Genomic DNA, 27281 nt, shown 5'->3' on the forward strand with positions numbered 1-27281 from the left:
GAGCAGAGTACACAAATGTTTCAGGATTTGGGGAATGTGGCTGTGCAAACAGATGCGTTGAGCCCGCTTGCTCTTTTCAACGAGCAGAGTACACAGACGTTTCAGGATTTGGGGAATGTGGCTGTGCAAACTGATGCATTGATCCCGCTTGCTCTTTTCAACGAGCAGAGTACACAGACGTTTCAGGATTTGGGGAATGTGGCTGTGCAAACAGATGCATTGAGCCCGCTTGCTCTTTTCAACGAGCAGAGTACACAAACTTTTGTGGGAAGGAACCAAACGTTGTCTATGAATCCGGGATCTGTAGCTGGAATGAAGGGTCGGATGTCACTCCATTCACGGGCAAAGGCGCCTTCAGTGACATATGAGTATGGACTTGTGACTCCCACTTCCATTTGTTATGTTAGCGGAGCAGAAGCTATAGCACTTGCCATTTATGCTGTCGGGCAGTGGGTTGAGAACGTTAAATTAGATATCCATGCCTCAGATTATGTTTTTGTGGGTTTAAACGTGGATGGGTGGTGGCAATGGCGGCGACAGGCCCTGGAACAACTAGATGCCGCCTCCTATGTTGTCAGAGCCTACAACGATGGTACAGATCCATTGTGGTGGTGTGGGGTGTTGACTTCTGCTCTTTTGGATTTGGACATGGAACGTAATATGTCAGTTAGTGATTTCCTTGTGGTCAGCTGTGGTTGTCATGTGGGTGCAGAAACAGCCTGCACTCCGATTACCATTAATGAGATGGTGACGGTTTTGGAAACAATTCCAAACTGTTGCTTGCTGATGGCGAAAAAAGACTCGGTCGTTGGTGATCGCCTTGCGCTTGTACTGAAGGTTTCTGTACTTGAGAATGAGACGCCATTTTATATTGTGAGACCCAGTGATGATGCTGAAAAGGCCGAGGGAACCGTTGGACTAGACGCTATGCGCATGTTAATAGGCGAGTGGCGTTCTAGCGGTGAATTATTGATCGAGTTTGATTCCTTTCGAGCAGTAAGATGCTTCTCATCGGATACGAATCCAGAGATTCGGTGGATGGACGTCGTTGAAGAGCACTTTACGTCTGTGTCAGTGTCACTGCCAGCGGAGGCTTCGCTGGCGCGGGACACCATGCATGCCAGACTGTTGGATGTCACAACCTCTCTCTGGTGGCCAATAAGACTAATTTTTCGTCGAGGACAAGAAGTTGATGTTTTTTAGTCCTCTGCTGGAGCGTGCTGCCTCCGTGATTGTTGTACTAAACGCCGATGCAGCCACAGTTCGCTGCCTTGGCATCCTGCAAAGTTTGCCAGGGGAGTTTGGGCATCCAGGAAGACCAAAGGCGGTGATTGTTCAAGTTGATGGACAAGAAGTTTGTACAAGTCGCCTCACTTTGAACGCGGCGTTGGAGGGCGAGACAGCACTGAGAGAGGGGGCCACGTCTCTGTCCGCCCACTTCGAAGAACCTGAACCGGCTGCCAGCGCCAAGGATGCTGAGGAGTGTTGCAATTTGATTGGTGGCCACAGGAGCGAGAGCTGTAAGGCTTTTGAGGAAGTCTTCTCACAGCATTTGATTACTGCATCTGAGGTGGACGCGCTTTTCCAGGTGTTTCACAGGACGATGGCATTTCATATGGAGCTTATGATGAATTACATGGACCTTGTTTTCCAACTCCTGTTCTCTGTTATGTGGTTATTGTTGCCCTGCCTAAACGGGACGAGCCGTGCCGTTGCGACGCTACCACTGTTGAGCGCTACCATTGCTCGGCAGCATGTGGAGCTTTCTACTATGCAAGCTCGAAACACCTTTGTGAGTAATTTCTTGTATAGCGCTGTGACTGCCTTGAATGTAACCAGGACTATGCTTACCGGCTTGGAGGAGAAGAATAGCATTCTTCGGGCTGAATTGGCACAGTATGCATCGGTTTGTGAAGAATTGCGTCAGGAAATTCTTGTCAAGGATGAGCAGTTGGCCGGGGCCGCGGGGTACTGCGCTGCCGTTGAGGAACAGCTGCGTCTCGCCTTAAATTCCTTCCTGGAACTTCGAAGTTCCGCCGAAGAGATGCAAAGAGAACACTTTGTGGAGGTCCCTAAAGCGACCAGGAACCGAGGCCCGATGGGCCCCCACGCGGAGTGCTTCTCCTCGTCCTCACAAAGGGGTGGTCCATCGTAATAAGGAGGCGAACGAAAAAAAAGACAACGAAATGAATTTACCTGTATATATATATATATATATATATACACATCTATCGTATTATGGGTCTGCTGTTATTGGTTTTTACGTGTGATTTTTTTTTATTTTTTTTCTGCATGCGGATGATTCCTCTGATTGTGTTACGTTTGCGGAGGGCTGTGATGTTTTCCCTCATTGTTTTATGTTTTTGCTCTTTTGCTCTTGTGTGTTTTTTTTTGTTTTTGGTGTGTTCATTAGCTCAGCACCGGGAAGGTGGTGGGGTAGCAGTGCATGGCGTCTTCCTGTTCTTCCCTCAGCTCCTCCGCTAGCTCCTCCCCCTTGGTCGACGAGAGCGGTGTTGTAAACAAGGTTGTGGCTTCGCTGCAAACGCAGCTGCGACGGCAACAGGAGCTTTTTATTCGGGTAAAAAAGTGCGAAGAGGAGATAGAGAAATTGAAACTAGGCTCGTTACACACGGCATGTGGGGGCCTCTTACCTCCACCAGAGGCCCAAAAAGACAGTGGGTGGAAGGCTGAGTGCGAGGAAGGCGCTATGAACGTTGGGGCGGAAAAGATGTGCGATTACTGTTTCAAGTTGGCACCCTGCAGGCCGTGCCCAGCGTGTGAGCACGAGTGGTACTGCAGTAGTCCTTGTCAACGGCTGCGGACCCATGTGCACCGTTCGTTCTGTCGGCATCGAAGGCGGGTGAAATGAATAATTAGCAGTTATGTATGTATGTACATAATTTTCGTTGTGTGTTGGAGTTGCGTGCGATGGCCCCTTTTTTTTGTTGTTCTCTCGCGTGGCGCATTTTTTGCGTGGTATATGTCTAGCATCACCCTCGTCGTATGTTGGTTGTTGCCGTCTCCGCTCTTGTGAAGTAGGACTCCCAAAGAAGATAAAAAGGAGAGATCAACAGGAAAAGAGAGGGATAGGGGGAGAGGAAGAAGACGAAAAATAAAAGAGAGGGAAAAATAGGTGTCAGATACATGGACCAGTTGCGCCACCTCGCCCTTAGTCTTTCGGACCCAAATTTGTGGGAGGCGCGGGAGGCACGCCTGGAATTGGCTCGCTTCATGGAGCCTGAAAATCTTTTCAATATGTGGCTTCAAGGCGAACAAGAGACAGCGGAGACGCTTCTCCGTGAGGCAGAGGCCGTTGGAAGCCCCGAAGTTTACGCTGCTCTTGGCAACGCCTTTAAGCGGCTTTTTGATACGAGTGCGGGCAGAGCAGCTGCAGAGGAGTTCCTCCGGTTGGACACCTCGCACATTGTCACACGTTTTCTTGTGAATGGCGTGGCGCACGAGGATCTCTACAGAGCAGCAAGTGTGCGACCGGCATTGATTAGCGTGATGGCTATACTACCATCTGATTTAGCACCGCGTGTGGGAGAGTTGTTTTCAGCCTCTCTGCAGAACGAGCGGGTTCTGCGCTTGTTTGACGAGAATAAACCTGAATCTCCAGAGAATGAAATAGTGTGCCAATTCCTGCTCCATTACACCGTGTTGATTTCGTTTATAACCTCAACGACAGTAGACGCGTTTGAACACGACCCGCTTCTTGTGGCCAACTACCTAATGATTAGCTGTATTATTTCTAGGCATGTGGTGATACCACCAGAGTTGCTTGAAAAAATTGATAGGGCGCTCACGGAATACAAGAATACGTTTGTCTTCTGCTTTGTATGCCGCGCATGTGCTACGGCCCTTCAACATCATGAAGTTAACGCCACAAGGTACGCGTCTTCGTGGGGAGTGAAAGCTGCCCTTTCCTTGTCGCAATGTGACGACAACACTCGAGGTGCCGTTTATGGTATTCTTGCCGCCACAAGCACCACTGCCGCTGGATGGAGTAGTGTGTTTCCGTGTGTGCCCATAAATGAGGAGATCATTCGCGCATTGCGCGTTACCGCGCTCCGCCCAGAGACCCTGGGCTTAATGGATATACTCGCACAATCTCCACATGTCCCAGACTCATTTTTTAGTTCCTCACTATTGCAAGCTGCATGGCAGTTACACAGGGATGCTAATGATGTTACCCGAGAGAATTTGTGGAGTTTTATTAGCGATGGCCTGACGCGAGACAACATTGTGCTGTCGTTGGCAACTTTATGTGCCTCATTTTTGTGTTCCCTACCGCATGAAGTTAGCGTAAAGGTACGTGAGTTGCAGCTTCGGGTTGCTGATTTTCTTGTTAAGAGAGGAGGTCTTTCCCAGGAGGTGGTACAAGGTCTAAAACAGTTTTCTTCACGTGGACTTTATCCGCCCACATCTGTCGGTGCGGAGGCGCTTGCACCGCGTTAAAAGTGTGTAGTGGATCTATTTTTATTCTCTTTTCTTATTGTTGCCGCTCTGTGGGAAAGGGGTGATGGCTCCTTTGCGGTGCGGCCGAGAACGGAAACGAGGATGAGCACGAGGGCACCCTTCTTCTTCTTCTGTCTTAGGATGCATGCAAAATCATCTTTCTGTCGTGCTTCTCTATTTTCTTTTCCTTTTTATTTTATTTCTTTTTTGTTGCTGTTGCTATGGAAGGGGGTTTGGGTAGGTGTGAGTGCGTGGTTGCTTCCGTAGGGCCTTATGTCTGTCCGCGAGCGAGCCGTAGTGCTTATTGATGGTCCGGCCATAGTGCATCGCTGGTATCACCGCTGGAGCTACACTAGTAAAAAGACCCCAGTGGACGTGAAGCGGTTCACCATCACGAACGCACGACACATGATTGCTACGGCGCACAGCTTTGACCCCAGCCATCTGTTCCAACACCTCCTCTCCCCGCAGGTAGAGTACGCCCACACCCCGAAACACAACAAAATCATCGTTTGCTTTGATCAGGGGGACGGCGGACGGCGCGAGATTTATCCACAGTACAAGGAGAACCGCGAGAAACGTGACTATGAGGCGGAGCTCTCTGTGATTAAGAAAGTCGCGACGAAGGTGTTCACTGGAGAGCCCAAAAACACACTCCTTGTTCTTCCAGACTTTGACGCCAAACTCAAAGATGTGGACGCAGAGGCGGATGACATGATTTCCACCCTAGCGCTGCACAACCAGCAGCTTAAGATACCCACTGTGGTTATGTCGCACGACTACGACCTTTACCAACTTATAGACGAGGCAAATAAGTGCTACCACTACGATATACGCACAAAGCATTTGGTATCTGAAAAGGGTGTCATTGAGCGTCTCGGGGTACACCCGAAACTTGTTCGCGACTACAAGTCTCTTGCCGGTGATTCTTCAGACAACATTCCTGGTGTGAAGGGCATAGGAAAGACCCGCGCACTACAGTTGCTTAAAAAATACGGCGATTTAGATGGTGTTCTTACAAAAGGCAGTAAAAAGCAAGGTGGGCATTTAGGAGACTTGTTGCGTGCCGGTTTGGCTGACGCGGAGCTATCGCGAAAACTGGTTGAGCTGCGAAACTGTCCCAAGGTACTGAGGGCCTGTGAGGCTTTTATGAAGCTGTAGTCTGCGGGAGCGCGAGGGGAAGAAGAGTGGCACTTCCTGCTTGGTGCCTGTTGTGTACTGGAGGGAGGCACGGCGATAAAATAGCCCTCTCCATTCCCACAAAAGAAAATCAGGAAGAGGAAAGAAAGGAAAAAAGGCGGGACAATTCGCTTCCGAAGCACGTATTCCGCAGGTTTCTTTGTTATTTTGTTGTTCACTTTTTTTTTTCTTTTTTGTATTTTTTAAAGCGCTGTGCCTTTTTTTTTGTTTCGTGGGTGTGCGCCCGTACTTGTAACTGTCCTGCCTTTGTGCCACGTATAGAGAGCCGCGCCACACGTGGGGGGTGGCGAATGAGGTGCGGCAGCGCCCCGCCCGCACCCCCAACGCCATAAGTAACATTAAAGCAAAAAAAAAAAACATAAAAACGAAGGGTGAGGAGAGTGCGAGAAGGCGAGCGAGCCCGTGGAAGCAAAAATATAAAAGAATGGCAGCACCTGCGGAAGCGAGGAGTCTGTGCAAACGCCCAAAGTGCTTATTTGCATCCGCATGCATTTTCTGCTTCAGCAAAAGGAATCTGCAACGTATAGAAAAAGAAAAAAAAGACAGATAAATAGATATATATATATAGAGAGAAGGTTGGGGGCATCAAACACAAAGGACATCAAAAAGAGCCACACAAAAGAAGAGAGAAAAGAACAACAACAACCACGTGTCGCTTCTGCTTCCTATTTTGGTGGGAGCGCAGACGCATTCATCGTTTCCCGTCGTGATCTCGCTGTTCTACTGAGCACCGCATATCCTCTCTCCTCGTCACATGTAACCGTTTTTTTTTTTTGTGTGTATGCATGTGGGGCCTTATTCATTTTTTCTTTACCGCTTCCCGGTCGCTTGATGGGTGCGAGGGAGCGGAGGAGGTAAGGAAGAGTTGGAGGGGAAAGGGGGAGAGGATAATAAAGTCTTTTTTTTTCTGTTTCTTCTTTTTTTGCGTTCTTTTTTTATCATTTTTATTGTGCTTATTGTGGCTGGCAGTGCAGTGAGGTTTCAGTCACTCCGTGTGTAGAGGGGGTGGACCGTGAAGAAAAGAGGAGCAACGTCCTTTCCAAAAGTTTACCTTGGTGAGTTCCTGCGAGTGTGGGGCGGGAATCGGGGGTGAGAGCTCCGGCACATAACTTGAACAGGAAGGCGAAAACAGGGAAACAAATAAAAATCGCAGAGGACGCGGAGCACGTGAAAGAGTACCTAGCATGCCGCCCATGTTGTCTTCAGAGGATCACGCAAAAGCCAAGGAGTTCAGCATTTTCTTGCGTCACTTGGGTTTCTCAGACTGCCTGCATTTATTTATGGAACAGTGGCAGCAGCTGGTGAAGCAACAAAGTGCTGCAAAATTCATAGGATGGAAGAAAGGCCCCAAGACGACTCGATCTTCTGTGTCGTCACGCCCCCGTAAGAGTTTGTCTTCTGCCACTTTTAACCTTCAAATTCTGCAAACTATGCATCGTGTGGTAACCACCAGCGGTGCGGAAGAAGACTTGTGGGAGCTCTCGGGTGAGGACTACCTTGCACCAGACTTTGAAAAAGGGGCGGGCTTGACCTTGGAGACATACAAGGAGCTTCAAGGCTCTGGGGAGGCGCGGCGTGTGCCAAGCAAGCCATACTTTAAGGAGGCACCACCCTCCAATTTGCCGCTGGACTCCTTTTCTCTTCGCATAGTTTATGAAGTGGGGAAGACGGGGTTTGAGGCTGAAAAGGAGTTTGCCATAACTGCGGATAGGGTAGTTGCGGGAAGGTATCAAATACTGCAATTTCTCGACTCAGCTGTATTCTGTCAGGCCGTGCGCTGCATGGATCTAAAAGAAGACCGAGAAGTTTGCCTCAAAGTAATGCGCAACTCGAAGGATTTCTTTGATCAGAGCCTGGATGAGATCAAACTGCTGAAGCTCATTGACACCGCTGGGAACACGGAGGAGAACTGCGTGGTGAAACTGTATGACTATTTTTACTATAAGGAGCACATGTTTATTGTAACGGAACTGTTGCGTGACAACTTGCACCAATTCAGCAAGTTTAATCGTGAAGAGGAGACAGAATTTTATTTTACCCTTCCTCGATTGCAGGCCATAGCAAAACAGGTTTTAAGGGCGCTGTCGTTTCTGCAAAGTATTGGGATAGTACATTGTGACCTCAAGCCAGAGAATATTCTTATCCGTTCATTTAGTCGATGTGAGGTGAAAATTATTGATTTTGGAAGTAGTTGCTACCTGACGGACAAACTCAGCTCTTACGTGCAGTCTCGTTGCTACCGCGCCCCTGAGGTGATTCTTGGATGCAAGTACGACGGCCGCGTTGATATTTGGTCTTTGGGTGCTATTCTGGTTGAACTAGCGACAGGCGAAATTCTGTTTGAGAACACGTCTTTACCGCAAATGTTAGCGTCCATCTGTGGCGTGTGCGGCCCTTTGCCAGTCTCTATGCTCCACGAAGGGCGCAACACATATCTTTTTGTGACAAAACATGGGGCTTTTTACGAGTACTGGGATAGGAAGGAGCTTGTGTTTCATTTTCCCAATTCAGAAAGCTCGTTAGAACATTTATTTGGACACAACGACCCTTTATACATTGAATTTATTCGCGCATGTCTCACAATTGATTATTGTAAACGACCTACTGCGGATGAGTTACTGCAGCACCCCTTCTTGCAGAAGGACTACGGCAGTGCGCGCAGCTCCCCGCCTCCGCTGAAGCGAAAAGTGCCTAGAGATGACGCGTCTTCAGGCTCTATTGTGACCGCTGAGGTGGAGCCTCCTGTGACCCAGCAAACAGCATAGAGTTCTTTTTTTTTTTCTTTTTTTCATGTATCTTCCTTCCCTTCACCACTTACCCAGCTTGGTTACTTTGGACAACTCTCTTTAAAAAGGATTTTTTTTTTTGATCTATTGAAATTTCCTCCCCCTTTATTTTATTTTGTTTTTGTTGTGCCTATTGGCTGTCGTTTGCGTTTGCCACTCTTCAATACGTACTTCTGTTTGCGCTTCCTTTCCTCCCGTTCTATTTTCCCCTCACTACCGCCGCCGTTGCCATTCATTTGAGTCCTTTCCAGAAGTAATTAATAGAAGGGTTCCTTTTTTTTTTTTTGTCCGAAACGGCGGAAATGAAAAGGAAGAGCGCAGCAAGTAGCAAGTAGCAGCGGAAGCTGCCTGTGTGTGGTGCAACGTGGCGGGTGTGGGGCAGGGGATGTGGTTGTGATGCGGCAGACAGAACGGCCGTTGTCGACCCTTGCGACTCTTTCTATTTGCGTGCATAACTAAAGGGGTCAATGACTCTGTGCAGAGACTGCCGAAAATGAACACTGTACAAGGGTGAAGCGGGAGCCTCTTTCCAAAGAACGGAAACAAAAGGAGGCGGTAGTGGGGGAGAGAACGATTTAGATTGAGGGGGTGCATTTATATGCATCTAACGGCGAAGGGCGAATAGGAAAGTAAGAGGAATGTTAGTAGGAGGTGGATAGAATGGGAAACGAGTGAAGAGAAGGTTGTTATTTTTGTGGAGTATAGTTCAGCTTGATATCCTTTTTGGTTTTTGTTTTTGTTCCGCCAGAGTTTGAGTTTGGGCTTTTTTTTTTTGTTGTTGTTGTGGCAAGACGAAGATGAAAGAAAGGAAACAAAAGGAAAACATGAGAATAATACTTATAAATATGAAAAATAAAAGCGACTCGTGCGTGTATGCCTGGGGATGTGCGGTTAAGTCTTTACCGTCAGCCTTGCAGCACACACATACACATACGCACAAGTACACATACATAAGCATGTCTTCTTTTGCTGCCGTTGTCGCTTTTTGAGTGCGTGTATCGTTGCTTAGGCCGCTGCCTCATTTTTTTTTTTTTTTTTGGTGGTGTTGATGAAGGTGTAAAAGGGAAGAATTGTTTTGTGTTACTGGGAGGTATGGAAGGAGTTGTTGTGCGCATTCGCAGACTGCCAGTTTGTTGTGTGGTCTCTCTCCCTTTCTTTCAGCCTCTGTGTCTCCGTATATGTGTGTACATCACATTCTGGATGCGTGACCGCCAGCTGCCTCTTTCTCTTGGTTTATTTACCGGTCTCTTTCCAAGTTGTGGCTAGCTCACACGAGGGCGTTTGGGTTCCCAGCAGAAGGGGATTGAGGGCGGTGCGCTTGTGTGAGGGAGAGCAAACACACATTGCCAGTGGAGGCATAAGGGAGGTACTGTGTTAAAGGGCACCCAATTCCTACCCACACTCACGCAGCCGCACTGTCAATTTTCAATAGTACTCAGCTACGCACATTAACCCGTGGTATTTGCTATGCAGCAACCACCGCCACCACGCTACGTTTTACAGGTGAGTACTGGCAAATGGCGGAGTCAGCCCCTCTCGCCCGACACTGGGCCAATAAAAGGGGCTGAACACCTACAAAACTCTATGGACTACTTTCTGAAAAGAGCCATGTATGCATCGGTCCGTGCTGCAAATGACGGCAACTGCGCTCAGTGTTTGACTGCTGAGGCACCGAAGGAGTTGGAGTGGTTTGAGACGAGACATTGTCCAAAGTCATCGCGGGGTCCCTCATCTGCTCCGTTAAATGTCAACCCCATCATTGGTCTGTTATCTGGTGTGCCCCTTTACGACATCTGTGACGCTCTCGTTAAGCAAAAGGGTGTGATCTGGAAAAGACAGGAGGACGGGCGTTTACATGGTGCGGCATTGGAGCTTAGCTTTGATGAACTGTACGATGTTTGCAGACAGCTGGTACCTAATATGGTGAGTCGAGAGTACTTGCATCGAATGTTTTACTTGCTTCTTGCCAGCGAAGAAAAAGATGTGTTGCATTTATCTTGCTTTTTTTCCTTTCTTGTCGAGCACGCCTTTCACCCGGCGTTGAATCGCAATGTAGATGCGCTTTTCAAAGCGTTTGATCCGGATGGTACAGGCGTGATCTCTGCGACCACGCTGAAATCCAAAGTTATTTTTGCGTGGGCGGAGCTGAATTTGTTTGGAAGCTTGCGAGTGGAGTGGGAAAAGATGGGCACAGCGCTTGAACTAACGAACGGTGTGGATCTGCGCATCGCAGACGGCGCTCGATTACTCACCCCAAAGGCGGCACGCGCCGTCTTTTGTGCCTCCCGCACGTTGTATACAGTCATGGAGTCTATTGACATGGATGAACCCCATCTCAATAAGTCATCATCGTGAGACCCCATTCATTTAGTTATGTATAATTACTGATCTCAAAGCGATGCAGTTGTCTTCGCAACTTCCGTTTTCTACTTTGTACTCTCTTCCACGGAAGCAGTGAGGGACGGGAAAGCGAAAGCGGGAATTTATTTTTAAAAAAAAACACATGGCTGACTATTTTATTTACTCTCTTAAGGCGCTTTTTCTTTTTTTTTTCCCCATGCGTTTTTACTGTTGAGTTTGGCGTTGTGGGGGGGGGGGACAGTCCAAAATGGAACGGAGGAGTCTGTGAGGGCTGTACATTTGCAGTCATAATCGGCAAACATATTTTGTGTCTCTGCTTCGCAACTTTTCTATTTACTATTACTTTCAGGCAGTGGTTGCCGTGGCTTGCACCCGCACGTGTCGCCCAGGAAGGAGGAAATAACGAAATAACAAGGAAAAAAAAACGTGAGAGTGAAGGAACTAGAAGAGGTGAATTGCACCATGGATAACAGATCTGGACTCACTCCAAAAGAGATTCGGGAGTTGCAGGAGACAACGGTGCTTTCTGAGGCGCAGATTCTTCGACTTCATCAACGATTTAAGATGCTTGACCAGGCTGGCCAAGGAACTATAACGGCAGAGGCCTTCAGTTCTATTGCCTCTGTGGCCTCAAACCCTCTCCTAGGGCGCATATTGGCGGTATTGGATACAACTGGTGATGGAAAAATTGATTTTAGGAAGTTTGCAAAGACGCTGGCGATTTTTTCCCCACAGGCTGATAAGCTGGAGAAACTGCGTTTCACCTACATGATGTACGACTTCGATGGCGACGGCAAGATCAGTAACAAGGACCTCTTTGAAACCCTGAAAATCATGGTGGGGACGAACCTAACGGAGGTTCAGTTGCAGCAGATTGTTGACAAAACGTTCATTGAGGTGGATCTGAACCGTGATGGGTATATTACATTTGATGAATTTGAGAAGTTGACACTTTTGAACAATTTTGGTGATCGCCTCAACCTTTCCTTTTAGTCGAATCCATGCGGCTGTCGTTTTCTTTCATAATCTAACTCTGAAGTATGTGTCTGTGTGTTCTTTGTTTTTGCTTGCAATCTGAACATCATCTGTCAACGCATTGTTCCATCAACGTGTATATACAATGCAAGCAATTCTATTACAATGGCACCGCCCTGTTTATGTGTGTGTAGGTGTCACTGCAGGAAGAGGGGGCTCACTATAGAGCGGCGGGGGATGTACGTGTCACAGAGGCTGGTTGGCCTGAAACATGGAATCAACAAGAATCGTTTATCGTTTTTCCGCGTTATTATTTTTGTTTTTGTCGGTTTACGTTTCTAGTAGTTTTAGTCCTCCTCTCTCGCTCACTTTGTTTGAATGCTACGCGGTAGCCGGCCCCTACTCAAAAAAGGCTGGACGCACAACCCGGGTCGTACCAGACGTGGAGGGAAAAATCTTGCTTGGCGCCCAAAGATTTCGGAGCGCGTGCTCGAGCAGTTTGTGCCCCTAAATCTCGCCTTTCCGCGACGTCACCCGAACTCGTGGCATGAGCTTCAGTTCAACCTGTTGGGGTACATCAAGTGGCCGAAGGAGGTTGGCTTTTACAATGCTGGGGACAACTTTGAGTTGACCCCCGAGGCGATGTTCCGCCTGTATCTGAAGAATCGTGATGAGGCCTTCTGGACACGACTCCACAATGAGAAGGTTGTGGTTCATTTGCTGCCAAAAATAGAGCATGACCCAAAAAAATATATGGAGCACGTACACGACATATTTCGACATCACATTAAAAGATTTGGGTCTGATCACTACATTTACAATGCCGTGATGCAGGCCACTGCGTTTGCCAAGGATCTCCCACGCTGTGAACAGCTCCTTGAAGAAATGCGCTCCATTGGTCTCGAGCCTAACGCACAGACATACGTGAACATGATGCTGGCCGTGCGATTGGCTGGTGCACCGCGTGAAAAGGCGGAAGCCTATTTTAAGGAGGGTGTGAAGACGGATGCATTGAGTGCGGTTATGCGACTTGATACAGAATTTCAGATGTGGATGGATCAACTCGAACGGTTAGGCTCCTTCACAGCAAAGTCAGGCTACCTTTCCGTGAAAGAGGAGGACGCAAAACCAATGCCCCGCGATATGTGGGCGCTTTGGGGATGGCACCGTAGTGAGCCGAAGTTCATTAGTCGAAAGCGCATGATAGATGAACAGGTGCGTAATCGAGTGCGTAGCGGCAGAGAGCTTGTGGGTACGGTCTATTCAAAGGCCCGTCGTCAGCCATGGGCAAAGTACAATGGCATGTTTCCTTTTGATTACAATGGTCCAGCGCGTCGTCGTGGCGTCTCTTTCGAAGACGCTCCCGCTCCCAAGCATAACAAAGAAATCTGCGAAACAGCTTTTTAGGAGTAATTTGCCTGGCGTCTTTTTTTTTTTGGTTTTTTTCTGGTCTTGTATATCGGTGAATGCGGTGCATCAATATTTTTGTTGCAGCAGGGATGCGTGCGTGTGCTTGGGCGTGATTTCGTTTTTCCGAGACTGGCGAAATGAAGTGTGATCTCGAGATGTGACTTTTTTTAATTTTTTCATTCTTTTATTTTTTGGCTTGCCAAAGACGTTGGTTCCCTGCGTGTATATTCTCATTGTCTTTTTCAGATCCTTCCTTGTTTGAGTTGCTAGGAGACGCGAGGCGATGATTAGTGGGGATACCATTCGTGTGAGATTTGTCCTCAGCGGCGCCTGCTACCCGGGGTACTCCGGGCGCCAGCTGCAGATGCAGGTGCCAATTGTCCGGAAAGACGGTTCTCCGATGAAAACGATGGACCTAAAGAGTCAGATACGGAGGGAGTGGCCGAGTGATCTATCGGAGATGCAAGAGACCATTAAGACCATAGAGATGAAGATCCTGCGGACAGGGAAGCTTCTCCCAGATGACACTCCGCTGCGGAGTGTTATCACCACCACGGAGATGCAGGATTGTAGTGTAAGCGCAGGAACGCCTAACCCTCACGATGAAGAACAAAAGTGGCTGCTTATGCATTTGGTTTTTCAGCGGTGCAGCAATGCGTTGAAGCAAGATAAGGGAGATGACAAGGCGACAGTAGGTAGAAAAAAAGAAACGGGCAGCAGCGAAAGCAGGTGTTGTATAATCATGTGAATTGGCGCCTTTCTAATGCGTCGTCACCACACCACAATTTGGGGATTCGGGCAGCATGTAGAACCACCCGCGGAAACAACACGAGATGGCTAAACTACAACAGCGAAACGCGAACGCACAAAATGTGGGGCCGAAGGAGGAAAATAATACGTGGTGAGGTACGCAGAGTCTCATATTTTTGGTCTGTACATGTACTGCTTGCCAGATATATTAGTAGATGTTTGTAGGACTTGTGATTAGTATCACTGTTATTGCCGTCGTCACCGTTGCACATTTTACCTTTTTTTTTTTTTTTTGACTCGCCTTTCGTTCTGTTGCATCACGCCAGTGCTCTGTAGGATGGTTTTTTTTTGTTTTCATAGTTTTGGGTTGTTTGTTTGTTTGTTTGTTTTTCCCTCTTACTTTTTTTTTTTTTCTTGCTCCCTCTGCTGCGTGTGGTTTTTGCTTCCCGCACACACAATTTGCAGCAGCGTCGTGCAGGCGCGCTGAAAAGCGGTGAATGGAGGGAGACGCAGGTGCAAACAAACTCCTCAGGCACCTTCTTCTGTTCATCCGCGTTTTCGCCGCGTCGTCTGTGGCGCCGGAAGGAGGAGATAAAAAAAAAAACACTCCCCCCGCGTTGTGTGTGGACGTATTAGGGTGAGCAGCTGGACACACATCGGCAGGGGTGGGACAAGATGAGGAAAAAACAAAGGAAAAACAGAGCAACAAAAAAAGAAAAAAAAATGAGGCAATGTGCGGATGATGAGCAAAAGGTGGGATTTGCGTACTACAGCCAAAAACAAAACAAAAACAAAAACACGATAAAAATGATGTGCTTTTTTTTTTTTTTTTTTTGAAGCTTGAAACTTTGCCCCTTCTCGCCTATGTCTTTTACCCGCCCACAAGAAGGACAAACGAAAAACAATGTACATGGAGCATATGGGGGTTGTCGTAGCCCAGCAGCTTTTCCCGCCTCCACGCGTTTGCGTTTCGGTGCTCGTCTTTGTATCTTTCTCAGGTCCCTTTTGAGTGCGCTGTGGTCTGCCTTTATTCCTTTTTTATTTATTTATTTTCCTCACTCTTTGCTGCCGTTGTTTGCTGTTTGCGACTGCGCTTTTCCCATGTTCCCCGGTTTCCTTCACAAAGACGAATGGAGGCTGGGGAAAAGACGTGCGACCGCAACGCAGCGATCCTTTCAGCTTTTGAGAAGCGGGAGATGTTAGACACATTGGCGGGGATGATCGCCTCCACCATTGAAGGTGCCAGCGTCGAGGACGTTCATGCGGCTCTGGCGTCCTCTGAGGCGGTGTCGGGGGAATGGCGAGAGTTGGTGGAACACAATATGGAAGCGCGTCAGAAGCAGAATTTCTTTGACGCGGCCTCGAGCATGGACCGAGCTTCCGCGGCACAACAGTCGTTAGTGCCACTAGCACAGATAGAGACGACAACGTGGGAATGCCCAGACTGCGGTGCGCAACAGGAAGTCGTGGACGTGCACAAATCTCTGAGACACAGCAGTACTTCCACTGCAGTTAAGACGTTATCTGACACCACACTAACCGGCTGTCCTGTGTGCGGGAGCGGGGGCCGGAGGGAGGAGGAGTCTGAGGTGGACGTTGACCCTCAATAAAAAGCGGGGCAACGAATGAGGAACGAAGAAGGAGAAGGTCAGAGTTTTGTTTTGTTTTTGATTTTACTTCTTCCTTAATCTGTATATGTCTCTCTCTGTTGTCTTTTAACTATTCTGGTTGTGGTGTTTTTCTCTTTCTGTCTACTTGCTAGATGCGGGTTGCAACAAGGTACACATGTGAGAAATAAAAGGGAGGCTATATATATATATATATGTGTGTGTGTATTGTGTTGCGTCCCAGGTTGTTTTTTTTTTTACTTACTTTTTCAATTTTTTTTCTTTGCTTGCTGTTCCCCCCGCCTTTTATTGCTTTGTTTTTATTGTTTCTTGCTTCTTTGGTGCAGGTTCTAATTTGTCTTCTCTCCCCTTTCTCCCTAGTATATATATATATATATATACTTGTTGTGGACTTTTGGGTTGATTAACGTACCATCTATATTTATTTGCGGAAGGTAGAAACTGAGTTTCATACGTGTTTGTGTGTCTGTGACTACGCAAAGGTGTCTGCAGGGGTGGCACAAAATGACTCCAAGTACTTCGCTAACGTCATCGTTGGGCTCCATTTTTTCTTGGGGTGGGCAGAGTAGCGAGACACTCTTGGAGAAGCGGGCGATGGCTGTCAGCGCAGTTCCGTACGTGAATTGTCTTCCGATTGAGATTTTGCATCGAATCTTCATGGAGGTCATTGAGAACGATAATTACGATTTTTCGTGGATTGGTGTGCTTTCATGTGTTTGTTGGCGGTGGAATTGTGCCTGCAAGCACACTGTTATGTGGGAATTCATCTCGAAAAGGATATTTGTGGCATATCCACTGGTACAGCGTCTACATAGCGCACCGTTAGATCAGTCTGAGATGCAACTGCTGAATCGAATGCGGCGCTTGGGGGCGCCTGAGCAGTTCATCACACAGCACGACATCATGGAGCCTCTCATTGCGCCGACCAATAGAACTGTGCGAGAAGCCATGGAGGAGGTGAAGCATTATTTGAAAAGCCGTAGTTACTATGAATATGTGCAAAGACGACGTGTTTTTGTACTACATATGTTTGTTTCCTGGGCGCTCCTGATGTTTTCATTATTCACGGCTACGACTGTATGCTCAGCGGAGGGACTTGCCCTCGGTGCCTTATCTTCACCAAACATGGCGTTCTTCTTCTTATGGATGACGTATTTTTCTATCATTATTGTTGTTCTTGCCAATGTGGTGATGGAGACTCATTTTGAGCCTAAACCCCTTTTTTGCAGATTGAGAAAAAACAAGCCGCTTATTACTTCCTCTGCCACCAGCATTGCTGTTGGTATTGCCTGCGTCGCCCTTCCAACTCTGCTCGTACAGATCAATTTTAGTCGCAAAGAACGATTTCCATGGCTTATTTGCGGTATCACCCCCATAGCTTCACTTGATATGTGGCAGTTGTATGTTTTGTTGTCTTACATTGTCCCAGACGTAAAACGGCAAATTACCGAGCAGCGAACTGTGTTTAGACCCAAGGCAGTTGTGATGTTTGTGTTATCAAATATTCCCTACGTCTATCCCGCATTATTTGCAGGGACCATATTCTGTATACTGCAGTACGTGGAGTATGGTGGGCGCATATATGTGTTGTTTGCCATTGTCCCTGTGCTGACGAGTCTTGTGGTGCTAACGCTGCTTTTCTTGTTGGATTTTTTTCTTACACGGCATCTGAAGGACCTCGTTACAGGTGGGTGTCTATTTATTATCATGATTTTTCCTCTTTCGCTAATGTGGTGGGAGTTCCGTGGATTCAGCCTCCTTCCCGTGACCATCGCCTCCTTCCTCTTTTACCTTACGCATCTGAGGCTGGTGGCGATGCGAGCCCTACAGGAAATCATAGAAGGAGCGCTTCGTCCCCAAAAACTGCGGCGCCTGCACTGAAGCAGCACCAATAAAAAAAACTGACGAAAGTCGGGAGTAGTCATCCCCTCCCCCTCCCTGCTATTCTCTTTCTTTTTTCAATTTGTGCGGTAGTGAGTGCGTATTTTTCCTGCTTTTGTCTCGACACGGCAGCGAGGAGGAAGCTGCACGAGCGAAAGTGTATACTACATATCAACAACATCCACACAAACCCAACAGTAGGGGCGTCAAAGCTAAGCTTTGGGTATGTGCATGTGAACACTGGATCATCCAAGAAATGGGTAGATGTCTTTTTTGCATGTCCTTTCTTCTGTTGTTAGCACCGAGTAATGTATATTGACAACGCTTGCAGGCTTTCTGTCGTTGTTGCTTTCTCCGTTGCCGTGCCGTTTTGATGATTGCATCCTGTTGTTGCTAACCTTCTCTCTCAGTCGTTTATTGTTTCCCCGCGTTTTTTTTGTTTTTTCGATGCATGACTTGTGTGTTATCCCGGTTTTCTTCACGGTGTGCCTGGCGGGGCAGCAGCGGAGGGGAAGCCAATAGAAGCCTGCGACGAGGCCGCTTGGCGTTTAATGCTGCAGTGGTGGTGCCTAATTATTATTTTTTTTTATTTATTCTGGTGCACTTACCCGCGTGAAGGAGAGTGCGGGCGCACGCTGGGGCCAGCAAACGCAAAGCGAGACATTGCACTAGAGACCCCTACAAGAAGAAAAAGAAACAACGGCGGAATAATGTCAATTTGCTGCGGCACCCTCGATGAGGGGACGGTGCCGGACCTCAAGCTGCTACGTGTGCAGCTTCAACACATGCGATCGTTTGATTCACACACTACGACTTTTACCTCCGGTCGTGAGGCACAGCGTGGCGCTCTCGTGCCGCAGTCTGCTGGCGGCACCGCTGCGGTTTCACCGGTAAGTTGTGCGTTGTCTCGTGCTCAAGAGAAGTGGGACCCGAATGAAGGCATGCTGCGACAGTTGGAGTCACGTCTACGACGCTACCAGGAGAAAGGTGTGAAGAGGCGTGGGGACTTGGTGCTCGCCATGGAAAAAGCGCACACACACATGGAACTGGCTCAGACTTGTACCACGCAGTTCAAAGTTGATGGGGAAGAGCATCTTCAGGCGCTGCGACGATTACTTGCCGACACCAAGAGCGCTGCTGAGTGTGTTCTGAACCGCCCTGAGATCGTTATCAGCGAAACGGCCAAAACTATTGGGGAGGAAGCTGATGATTCCGCTGACACCTGCGAAGAGGATGGGAGTCTCATGTCTCGCTTGGAGGGCATGCAAAGGGCACAGAGGGTGATTCGTCACCAGCTAGAAGACGCCTTTGGTTTTGGAGCCCCATCATCATTGGCATCAGCGGCGGCTGTGGACAAAATCAAGGCTGAACTGCAGAAAGAACGTGATGAAGCAGATGCGAGGCTTTCTGCGTTGAAGGAGTCATTCGTTGCTATTGTTCAACAGGCGTTGGATGAGTTGGAGTTGTTGCGAAGGGATCGTCTAGAGACTGAGGCACTGTGCGTGCGAATTCTCAGTTGACATGCCGCTCAGTGTAAGGTGTGGATGAGGGGTACTGTTTGTTGTGTTTATCGTTGTTATGTCCGTTATCACCAAAGGGTTCTTTACAGTTTATATGTCCGTGTGTGTTGCTGCCACCTTTTGGATGATACTGTGAAGGGAGAGAGATGACGCTAACTTCTATTATTATTTTTTCCTTTTGTACTGGTCTTTTTCCTTCTTGCTGGGCGTTTTCCCTCACGCAAGATCTTTGCGAAATGGATGAGAGCATCATTAAGGTGCCGTTTTATACTACGACCTCCGCATGGAGAATGCAGGCGCAGATGCAGGGTCTTCTTCGCAACCACCCAAGCCTCATAGCGGACAGTGGTCCCCTGGCAGCCCCTGGTACAGTCTTTACTACTGCGCGATTGTCGCTGCACAACAGTGAAAACGCACTAGCATTGGGTCTGAATCCTTTAGGTGCAGGTGGAAGCGTTGGGCTGATGTCCGTTGAGGGACCGGAGCCAACGCTTCAGGGAGCAACGCACATGCGATGGTTGGACATGCCACCAGATGTCTGCGTGAGCAGCATTGATTGGTGTGATGAGCACCTCCTTGTGGGCAGCACACGCGGTCGCATTTTACTTGTCAAGGCAGGCCTATATAGTGTGAATGAACGCAGTGGAATACTTGACCCCAGTGGGTGTTTGGTGTCTGGGGACACACAACCGGTAGTTGGGGACATCATTGTTGCACCAAGCAGTCATGCGGTGTCAACACTTGTGCGCAGTGTGCAGTGCAATGCCGAGGTGAAGTCCTCCAGTGTTGTCGCAGTGGTCGATAGTCGTGCGATGGTGTGGGATATAGAAGGCGGTGCGTCTCCTCTTTGGTCCTGGACTCCTGGCGTGAGCCCTGAGGCAAAGAATGGAAGTCAACACGATGTCTTGCTTTTTGCTAAATGGGCCCCACACAGCGACTCAGTGGTTCTCACAGGCAGTTATGATGGAAGTCTTCTCATAACAGACATACGGGCGAGTGAAAGTGGGATGAGAAGTTTATCGCTGCCAATGCGGCGTGGATTTATGGCTCGATGTGCGGATTTCAACACATTGCTGCCATTTGTAGTGGCGGCGGCATCATCCGATGGGACCATCACCGTATTTGATTGTAGATTTCCAGGCCACGCAGTGCGTACAATCTCATCGCTTCAAGGTGATGTTGCCTCTTTGCGTTGGCTACGACTCCACTCAGATATTCTGGCAACTGGCGGTATTGATGGCACAGTGGCAATGTGGAACTTGCGGTTTGCCCCGACATACTGTGTGGGGCGCGCTCAGTACAAGTACCCTGTCGTCGACCTCGCCGCCACTGTGTGTTCTGTAGAACAACGTCTATTTGGTCTGACAGCCGGCGGTGAGTTAACGCTGACGGGTCTGGCGTCTTCGGCGCTGTCAGGACTGGCGCCGTCAGTGACTAGTCGTGTACATCCGCCGTACACCGAAGAAGGCGCACCACATTTGCGGGAACAGGAACAACGAGGCGTGGGTCTCCTCTACGCACGGCGACTGCAGGAAGCGCATGAAGTTATCACCGACTGTGCCATGGAGCGATTCACACGTAAAGACACTGCCGTGGCCATGACACTCGTTAATCTCACGGACGTCATGGTGGTTCCCAAGTTTGACTATAAGGATATGATTGCGGGAAATACTGAGCGTCTTTTTGCTGTCGAGGAGACACCCCATACACAGGCCCTTGAAGTATTTAATGAGCTACTCGCCCGTTCAAGTGAACGACTCTGTATGACGTTGCCGCTGAGAAAAGTTCGTGATATTATTGAACCAAACCCTGAAGATCTCAAAAAGGTTGAGGCACTGCGGCTTAACTTATTGCTGCAACATGTTCTTCACACAGGTGACCCTGAAAAAGTTATTAGTGGCATACAACTCTTCTCTGCTAATGCTGGGAATCTTGATCTTGTGGACACGAATACTGCGTGCAGTATTGCCAGGATGCTGCTGAGAGAAAAAGAAAACTATATTGAGGGAGAGAAGTTTATGCGTGCCTTTTTGTCGCTCTTGATTCAGCAGGATGGCACTGTCTTGGCCCACACACTGGCGCGCCGACTTTTGATTGTGGTACAGGAACCGCTTACGACTGAGGGGCTTCCGCCGCGACAGGCGAAGCGGCATGAGGAGCGGTTTTTATATAACTTACTGGCAGCCCAGGAGGCGGTTCAGGTCCAGCTGGCAATCTTGGGTATGGGTATTGAGCGGTACCAGCAGGTTATTGCTACGGTGAATGGCTATCAAAAGTCTTGCTTAGAAAAAGGGGAGAGTGGCATTTTTGGTTGGCTGGGGATGAGGCCGATTCTTCTTTTTCTGCACTCTTTGACCGCAGATTCCAATTATGCCACCTTCTTTTGGGCCTGCGTGCAGTTAATGGAGGCATCCGCGAAGTGTCCAGGGTCACGGCAGGTGGAGTCTCTTCTTTTCAGCACCGTGGACCGCATCTGCCGCGCTGCGAAGCACATTCAGGAGCAATTACAGCAGGCCGCAAACACGCCGCATTTCACTCAGACAGCATTGCGGGAGGTGGGTGACATGATTCGTGGTGCGCTTGACTTTCTCGTCGTACTTCTTCGTGTTCACCTTGAGTGTGAAAATGTGGCGATTGAAAGCGGTATGTCGGAGATTCCGCCCGTCATGGCTCGCATCTTTGACATTCTTAGCACAGCTTCCTCTGACTTGCTGGAGGACTGGGCGACGCTGCTCGAGAAATTGAAGGGGTGTAAGATGCAGGATTTTGTGCGAAAGTGTTGCATCGGTGTGGTGCGGAACTTCTCCTTTCAAGTTGAGGAACTGATGAGGGTCTCCGTGAAGAAGGAAAATGATGAAACGCTGAATGAGATTCTCGATACCTGCTACGATTTTCTTGATACAGCCGTTAAGGGCGATGAGGACTGACCTTCCCTGCTTTACTGGTTGTGGTTTCTGTTGTTGTTGCGGACTGTGCGTGATTGCCTGCCTTTTTTGTTTTTGTGGCACCGTCGCGGGGGTGCATGCTGCCTGCGACACTCTTTTGGATGCGGGTGGTGGCGAAGCCGTGCACTATACAATCTCCGTATTTTTCTCTTCTTCTTCTTGCAGTCAACGGGCTTCTGTGGGCAGAGGGGGCGAGCAGCGAGGCAGCATTTCGAGGCACAAACCTGCCGGCTGTTGGACTCGTTGCGGATGTGGAGGCCGTTGCGCATATCTCTCGCCACATTTAGTTCCTATGCTTGTTTCTGCGCGTCAACGCCAACGTTGGCATCCTCGTCTACATTGGCAGGTGGTGCGGCAGGCCGTTGCTTCAGAGCTCCGGCGAGTGTTGGCAGTGACGCAAGGAATGCAAAGCAGCAGCAAGCAAATCCGTACAAGTCATGGGAGCACTTGAATCATAAGTGGCTTATTATGATGTGCATCGGCTGCCTCGCAGGGGGTCTTGCGGCCGGCCAGGTGGTGGACGTGGACGAGAATGCTCTGCGTCCCCCGTTTTCGAAGGAAGCTGTGCTTGCAGACATTGGAAAGACCTTCGAGTTTCGCCCCGATTTGGCTGCCACAAGCATCCGTGTGGCCTTTCTCCTTGCTGCTCGCCGTGCGGGGTTTGCCACAGACAACCTTGATGAGTCCTGTGCTGTCGTCAGCGGTCTGGACGACATCGCGGGTGTGCTGCGCCAGCTTGCGACTGTGCACGGGGTTTCGACGGAAGACGCCGCCTCGCTCGTGGCGGTGGCGGCTGTGAAGTTTTTGAAAGGGCCTTCTGAAACGATTGAGAGCAGCTGGCGGTGGGGGCGTAACGACACAGATGTCGCGGTCCCACGGAAGAAACGGCTTGCTGACAGTGAATCCGGCTGTATTGATGTCCCAACAATAATTGAGGGGCTCGGCGGTCTCACAGCGGAGGAGTGCGTTGCCCTTATGGCGTGCCACAGTGTAGGGGAATTCCACGAACACGTCAGCGGCATCGACGGCGTGTCGCACATTGGTAGCCAGTACAAACTGAGCCACGAGTATTACAAATTTCTTTTGGCCAATGAAAAGCGTTTCTTCGAGCTGGAGGTGCCTCGGACGGAGGAGAATAAGGCAATCCAGCGTCTTCCAAAGGACTTTGTCTGCGTGTACACACAGGTGGGAAAGAAGAATAAAAGGCGGCAATGTGTCTTTAACCGGCGCGAGGTGGAGGCCCTGCTACGCAACAAAACTTGGAGGAAGCTGACGGAGCAGTACGCGGCGGATGAGACGGCGTGGTCTGTGGCTTTTCAGTCTGCCTTTACAAAAATGATCGAGTGTCATTTTAAGCGCCTGCGAACGTACAACAGGTCCTCGGCGTAAATGGATTTGTAATGCGGTGGTGAAAAAAGGACATGGCAAACGCGACGCGAGAGGCGGTGGTGCGGCGGGCGCTTCCGGTGAAGAGGAAATATAGCGTGGCGTTGAACTGTGTAGACAGGAATGCACATACATACATACAAGGCAATACATATATTGTCAATGTGTGATGATCTGCATCTGCATCTGCGTTTGTTGCGTAACGTTGTGCATCAACAACTGATTATTATTATTGTTGCGCCTTGGCACATATACTCGAACTGTTCTTTCTTTTTTCCCCCGTTTTTTTTTTTTTTGCCTTTCAACCCCGCACAATGATTGCACGTTGTGTTGTTGTCTTTGTTTACGATTACTGTTTCACCATTATATTGAGATGCCTGGACGTGAGGTGCCCCCACGCACAGGCAGTGCGAAGGGGCGGTGTAAGCCCGCGGGTTCCCCTTATGGCGCAGCCTCGGCATCCACCCGACAGAAGATGGTCATTGCGAGGGCAGCACAGCCGAAGAAAGAAGAGCGAAGGCCACTGCAGCAGTCCGTTGCCATCACCCCTGCCTGTGAAATGTGTCTTAGTTTACTGCACTACTCCCAGAAGGTTCGCAACGCATTGGAGGCTGTGCTAGAGAACGCCAGAGTGGTGTTTCTCGACGACACATTGCATCACCAAATGAACGATGAACGGTGGGTACGGGTGCTGCGGGCAATTGGCGCAGAAAAATCGACGTACTATACGAGGGCGGTGGTTCTGAACAGAGCTCCCTTTAAGTCGGGCCATGAGTGATTGCGAATAGGCGCATAAGAAGAGAGAGTATCAATGTTTGTCTGAGTGTGCGTACCTAACCTGAGAGTTGGTTATAGAAAAGAGGTGTACATGGACATCTGGTTTTGTGCCGTCCGGCAGCTGCAGTGCACAGTCGTTGTGTGTACGTTTACCATTGCCAGCATTTTTGTTGCTGGGCCTACAATGCGGCTCGTTTTTTTTTGTTTTCTTGTTGTTGTTGTACTGCTATCGTCGGAGTTCTTTTTTATGCAACCTTTTTTTTTTATGACTATTATTTCAATGTGAATAACTGTGCGTGCGATAGCGTCAGTGAAAGAAAGAAATCAACGAATCCTTTCCTTTGGAAAACTCGCAGTGACAAATCCGAAGGTGCGAGCTTTCTCACTCTCTCCGTGTCCCACACAGGCGTCCAGAAGACAACGACGTCTACCTTGACTCGCAAAGATGCCCGAGGCTTATGTAGAGAAGACACAAAATGAGCTTGGCGCAATCATATCTGCGCCCAAGTTGACTGAGAAACTCCTTATGAGGCCCCCGTTTCGCTTTTTACACGATATTATCACAGGCTTTCTTGGCGTCACAGGGTTCCCGAAGGGGCTCTTCCCTGCCGAGATGCTTGACAGCGCCAACGTGGCGGATAAGGCGAAAAAGATTGAGTTCCTGACGCTACTTATTGCTGCCGTGAATGCAGGAACGGGGAGGAACCTAACGGTGCAGCCATCAAAGGTCGTTGCAGGGCAGGAGCCGGATAAGACCAACGAGCTGCTGCAGTCCCTTGCGGCATGCGCTGCGCTCACTGAGGAGCAAAAGATGGCTGCTGTGCGGGCGGCAAAAGGGGACGACGGGGAGCCTCCAGCGGCGACTAAGAAGGCTTCTGACAAGGGAACGGACGAAGCGGAGCAGGAAAAAGAAAGGGAGCTGGAGAAGAAGGCGGAGGAGCGGCGCAAGAGGAGGGAGGAGGAGAAAAGACGCGAAGAGGAGGAGAAGAAACGAGCCAAAGAGGAGGAAAAGGCCGCGGCAGCTGCGGCGGCTGAGGCGGCTGAGGCGGAGCGACAGCGACAAGAGGAGGCAAAGGCGCAGAGCAAGGCACGCAAAGTCGAAGAGTCACACGCCAGCAGGAGTGATGATAAGGAAGGCAAAAAAAGACATGGAGACGCGTTGGAGGAAAAGACACTGAAACCTGACGATGAGGAACGACGCAAGCGACGTGAAGAAAAGCGACGCCGTGAGAAGGAATTGGCGGAGCGGGAAGAATCTCTGGCGCCCCACGAGGGTTCAACGTCTATCTTAAACCTTGGACGCCCCGAACACCACACTTCTAGTGCGTCGACTAATGTCACTACTGCTTCCGCCGCAAATACAATTGCTACCCCGTTCGCAACAGGAAAGGCTCCACCGCGCACCAAACCAACGCACGAAGTTGTGGAGGGCTCCCAGATGAGTGCTGCCCCCATCCCCGCTGTTATTCGTGAGAGCAAACGCACTTCCAGCTCCGTGGCGCAGGAACCGGAGGATGAAAATGAGTGGAAGCGGATCGCCGACATGCAGGAGGCAAAACCGGTTACAAGTGGCAGTGGCAGTGGTGGAGGAGGTGCCAACGAGGCAGAGGCGAAAGGCTACTTGGGGCAACAAGCGTTGAAGGCAAAACGGGAACAGGAAGAGGAGGCTGCACGTCGGGCGCAGGAGACGCACGCGCGTGCGCTTCAAGGTGGGGGCAGTGGCGGTGGGATCATTATCCACACCACAAAGAGCGGTAAGTCTGGCACGGCAATGGCTGAGAGTGAACTCAGCAAGCTGAGAGAGCAACTGCAACTGCTGACGAAGGCCTCCAACCCTCTGGGCAAATTATTAGAGTCCATCTATGACGATATAGACACCATGGCGAGGGAGCTGGAGATGTGGCGCTCGGAGGCGCGAAGCCAGGCACTAGCCGCGGCGGACGCTCGGCGACAGACGATGGAGAGTCTACAGGAGGTACACGCCCAACTTCAGAACTTGGAGGACGCCATCAACGATCAAGTTCTTAAGACACACAATATTCGTCGTAGTGTCATTAACAATGACAATGCCATTGCAGGAATGGTCCGCATGATTGTTGGCCCTAATCTTGGAAAGGCTTAGGGGGGCTATTTTAGTGGGCTCATGTAGAAAAAGGAGATATATATGAAAATGGAAATATGTGGGACAGAGATTGGAGGGGAAGTACCCAAATCTGAGGGAGAAGAAGAATAAAAATATAAAAACGGAACTCAACGTTTCCATTGGTCTGTGTTACATGCTGTGTGTTTTTTTTTTATTTTTGTTATTGTTGTTTTTCTCGTGAAGTATTTCCTCCTTCTCCCTCTCCCTTTCTTTCTCTGTCTGCGTGGATTTCCCCAACACAAGCTTTGCTTACGTTGTCACCTCTGACATCCGCCTCTCCCACTCCTACTTTTATGTGCCTCACGTGCCGCATCCCCCCACCCACCCCACCCCCTGCTCCGTTCCTCTGACTTTGGACCCACAGAGGGAAGGAGGGGACGGTGCCCCTGCCACTCCTTTTGTTTGAATTTTTCAAAGTTTTTTTTTTAAATTTTTGCCTTGGCATGCATGAGCTCTGTCTAGTTGTCGGCCTGCACGTGGGTGTTGCAGCAGCGCATCGTACCGGTAGCACTGATGGGGAGGGCACAATCAAAGTCAAAGGGGTGGACACGCGAGGAAACGGAGTGTGAAATATACATATACATATGAGGTAAAGTGTAAGAGACACCCATTTTATTTATGATTTCTTTGTGCGTGTGTGTTTGGTTGTACTCTTTGTTTTTGTTTTGTTTTGTGGATCGTTGTGTCTGTTTGTTACCGTTCACCATTGCCCACACGTACAGTAGCGCCCCGCACACATTACACACGCACCTCAGTCGTGAAACGGGAGCGGCGTTAGGTTTCAGATGGAGAACTACGTCCCAATACGGGTGTTGGGCAAAGGAAGTTTTGGCTCGGCCTGGCTCGTGCAACGGCGCAGTGATCGGGTACAGTTTGTTGCGAAGGAGGTGCGCCTTCTTGGGATGAAACCTGGGGAGCGGGAAAGTGCAAAACACGAGATTGACGTCCTGCGCACCCTCAATCACCCCAACATCACCCGCTACGTGGACCACTACGAGCGAAACGGTTCGCTTTATATTGTGATGGAGTACGCCAACGGTGGCGATTTGTATACCAAAATT

At 49.3% G+C, this 27281-nt stretch overlaps 17 protein-coding genes across 17 annotated transcripts, besides 17 other annotated features; all 17 read left to right on the forward strand.

Moving 5' to 3' along the window:
• Positions 1-1203, forward strand: TraAM80_06807 (uncharacterized protein; the record flags this gene model as incomplete). The annotated part of the gene is made up of 1 exon (XM_029383634.1): positions 1-1203. A coding segment is annotated over one exon (1203 nt), but the record flags the coding sequence as incomplete, so codon positions are not given.
• Positions 1204-1603: 400 nt separating this feature from the next.
• Positions 1604-2155, forward strand: TraAM80_06808 (uncharacterized protein; the record flags this gene model as incomplete). Its single annotated transcript, XM_029383635.1, has 1 exon — positions 1604-2155. One exon carries the CDS (start codon positions 1604-1606, stop codon positions 2153-2155), a length of 552 nt encoding a protein of 183 aa, XP_029236474.1.
• A 44-nt stretch (positions 2156-2199) lies between these two features.
• Positions 2200-2232: a microsatellite.
• Positions 2233-2446: 214 nt separating this feature from the next.
• TraAM80_06809 (uncharacterized protein) lies at positions 2447-2869 on the forward strand (the record flags this gene model as incomplete). Its single annotated transcript, XM_029383636.1, has 1 exon — positions 2447-2869. One exon carries the CDS (start codon positions 2447-2449, stop codon positions 2867-2869), a length of 423 nt encoding a protein of 140 aa, XP_029236475.1.
• Positions 2870-3049: 180 nt separating this feature from the next.
• Positions 3050-3109: a sequence feature (GA-rich).
• A 35-nt stretch (positions 3110-3144) lies between these two features.
• Positions 3145-4458, forward strand: TraAM80_06810 (uncharacterized protein; the record flags this gene model as incomplete). Its single annotated transcript, XM_029383637.1, has 1 exon — positions 3145-4458. The coding sequence occupies one exon, from the start codon at positions 3145-3147 to the stop codon at positions 4456-4458; it is 1314 nt and encodes a 437-aa protein (XP_029236476.1).
• A 177-nt stretch (positions 4459-4635) lies between these two features.
• Positions 4636-4670: a microsatellite.
• Positions 4671-4731: 61 nt separating this feature from the next.
• On the forward strand, positions 4732-5619 carry TraAM80_06811 (mitochondrial structure specific endonuclease I (SSE-1); the record flags this gene model as incomplete). Its single annotated transcript, XM_029383638.1, has 1 exon — positions 4732-5619. One exon carries the CDS (start codon positions 4732-4734, stop codon positions 5617-5619), a length of 888 nt encoding a protein of 295 aa, XP_029236477.1.
• A 1232-nt stretch (positions 5620-6851) lies between these two features.
• Positions 6852-8423, forward strand: TraAM80_06812 (putative protein kinase; the record flags this gene model as incomplete). Its single annotated transcript, XM_029383639.1, has 1 exon — positions 6852-8423. The coding sequence occupies one exon, from the start codon at positions 6852-6854 to the stop codon at positions 8421-8423; it is 1572 nt and encodes a 523-aa protein (XP_029236478.1).
• Positions 8424-8425: 2 nt separating this feature from the next.
• Positions 8426-8447: a microsatellite.
• Positions 8448-9165: 718 nt separating this feature from the next.
• Positions 9166-9227: a microsatellite.
• A 134-nt stretch (positions 9228-9361) lies between these two features.
• Positions 9362-9395: a microsatellite.
• A 70-nt stretch (positions 9396-9465) lies between these two features.
• Positions 9466-9482: a microsatellite.
• A 429-nt stretch (positions 9483-9911) lies between these two features.
• Positions 9912-10799, forward strand: TraAM80_06813 (uncharacterized protein; the record flags this gene model as incomplete). Its single annotated transcript, XM_029383640.1, has 1 exon — positions 9912-10799. The coding sequence occupies one exon, from the start codon at positions 9912-9914 to the stop codon at positions 10797-10799; it is 888 nt and encodes a 295-aa protein (XP_029236479.1).
• A 468-nt stretch (positions 10800-11267) lies between these two features.
• TraAM80_06814 (calcineurin B subunit) lies at positions 11268-11798 on the forward strand (the record flags this gene model as incomplete). Its single annotated transcript, XM_029383641.1, has 1 exon — positions 11268-11798. The coding sequence occupies one exon, from the start codon at positions 11268-11270 to the stop codon at positions 11796-11798; it is 531 nt and encodes a 176-aa protein (XP_029236480.1).
• Positions 11799-12158: 360 nt separating this feature from the next.
• On the forward strand, positions 12159-13187 carry TraAM80_06815 (mitochondrial RNA binding complex 1 subunit; the record flags this gene model as incomplete). The annotated part of the gene is made up of 1 exon (XM_029383642.1): positions 12159-13187. One exon carries the CDS (start codon positions 12159-12161, stop codon positions 13185-13187), a length of 1029 nt encoding a protein of 342 aa, XP_029236481.1.
• A 286-nt stretch (positions 13188-13473) lies between these two features.
• On the forward strand, positions 13474-13938 carry TraAM80_06816 (uncharacterized protein; the record flags this gene model as incomplete). Its single annotated transcript, XM_029383643.1, has 1 exon — positions 13474-13938. The coding sequence occupies one exon, from the start codon at positions 13474-13476 to the stop codon at positions 13936-13938; it is 465 nt and encodes a 154-aa protein (XP_029236482.1).
• Positions 13939-14281: 343 nt separating this feature from the next.
• Positions 14282-14356: a microsatellite.
• Positions 14357-14756: 400 nt separating this feature from the next.
• Positions 14757-14775: a microsatellite.
• Positions 14776-14966: 191 nt separating this feature from the next.
• Positions 14967-14992: a microsatellite.
• A 78-nt stretch (positions 14993-15070) lies between these two features.
• TraAM80_06817 (uncharacterized protein) lies at positions 15071-15550 on the forward strand (the record flags this gene model as incomplete). The annotated part of the gene is made up of 1 exon (XM_029383644.1): positions 15071-15550. One exon carries the CDS (start codon positions 15071-15073, stop codon positions 15548-15550), a length of 480 nt encoding a protein of 159 aa, XP_029236483.1.
• Positions 15551-15747: 197 nt separating this feature from the next.
• Positions 15748-15764: a microsatellite.
• Positions 15765-15792: 28 nt separating this feature from the next.
• Positions 15793-15832: a microsatellite.
• A 96-nt stretch (positions 15833-15928) lies between these two features.
• Positions 15929-15948: a microsatellite.
• Positions 15949-16072: 124 nt separating this feature from the next.
• On the forward strand, positions 16073-17449 carry TraAM80_06818 (uncharacterized protein; the record flags this gene model as incomplete). Its single annotated transcript, XM_029383645.1, has 1 exon — positions 16073-17449. The coding sequence occupies one exon, from the start codon at positions 16073-16075 to the stop codon at positions 17447-17449; it is 1377 nt and encodes a 458-aa protein (XP_029236484.1).
• A 710-nt stretch (positions 17450-18159) lies between these two features.
• On the forward strand, positions 18160-18969 carry TraAM80_06819 (uncharacterized protein; the record flags this gene model as incomplete). Its single annotated transcript, XM_029383646.1, has 1 exon — positions 18160-18969. The coding sequence occupies one exon, from the start codon at positions 18160-18162 to the stop codon at positions 18967-18969; it is 810 nt and encodes a 269-aa protein (XP_029236485.1).
• A 236-nt stretch (positions 18970-19205) lies between these two features.
• Positions 19206-21896, forward strand: TraAM80_06820 (uncharacterized protein; the record flags this gene model as incomplete). Its single annotated transcript, XM_029383647.1, has 1 exon — positions 19206-21896. One exon carries the CDS (start codon positions 19206-19208, stop codon positions 21894-21896), a length of 2691 nt encoding a protein of 896 aa, XP_029236486.1.
• Positions 21897-22163: 267 nt separating this feature from the next.
• TraAM80_06821 (peroxidase) lies at positions 22164-23303 on the forward strand (the record flags this gene model as incomplete). Its single annotated transcript, XM_029383648.1, has 1 exon — positions 22164-23303. The coding sequence occupies one exon, from the start codon at positions 22164-22166 to the stop codon at positions 23301-23303; it is 1140 nt and encodes a 379-aa protein (XP_029236487.1).
• A 370-nt stretch (positions 23304-23673) lies between these two features.
• Positions 23674-24078, forward strand: TraAM80_06822 (uncharacterized protein; the record flags this gene model as incomplete). The annotated part of the gene is made up of 1 exon (XM_029383649.1): positions 23674-24078. The coding sequence occupies one exon, from the start codon at positions 23674-23676 to the stop codon at positions 24076-24078; it is 405 nt and encodes a 134-aa protein (XP_029236488.1).
• A 194-nt stretch (positions 24079-24272) lies between these two features.
• Positions 24273-24299: a microsatellite.
• Positions 24300-24522: 223 nt separating this feature from the next.
• Positions 24523-26199, forward strand: TraAM80_06823 (putative microtubule-binding protein; the record flags this gene model as incomplete). The annotated part of the gene is made up of 1 exon (XM_029383650.1): positions 24523-26199. One exon carries the CDS (start codon positions 24523-24525, stop codon positions 26197-26199), a length of 1677 nt encoding a protein of 558 aa, XP_029236489.1.
• Positions 26200-26354: 155 nt separating this feature from the next.
• Positions 26355-26394: a microsatellite.
• A 436-nt stretch (positions 26395-26830) lies between these two features.
• Positions 26831-26892: a microsatellite.
• Positions 26893-26915: a microsatellite.
• The last annotated feature ends 366 nt before the right edge of the window (positions 26916-27281 follow it).

This window comes from Trypanosoma rangeli (genome assembly GCF_003719475.1).
Source record: "Trypanosoma rangeli strain AM80 chromosome Unknown Tra_15.4_contig_00260, whole genome shotgun sequence".
In the NCBI taxonomy this organism is placed as follows: Eukaryota; Euglenozoa; class Kinetoplastea; order Trypanosomatida; family Trypanosomatidae; genus Trypanosoma; species Trypanosoma rangeli.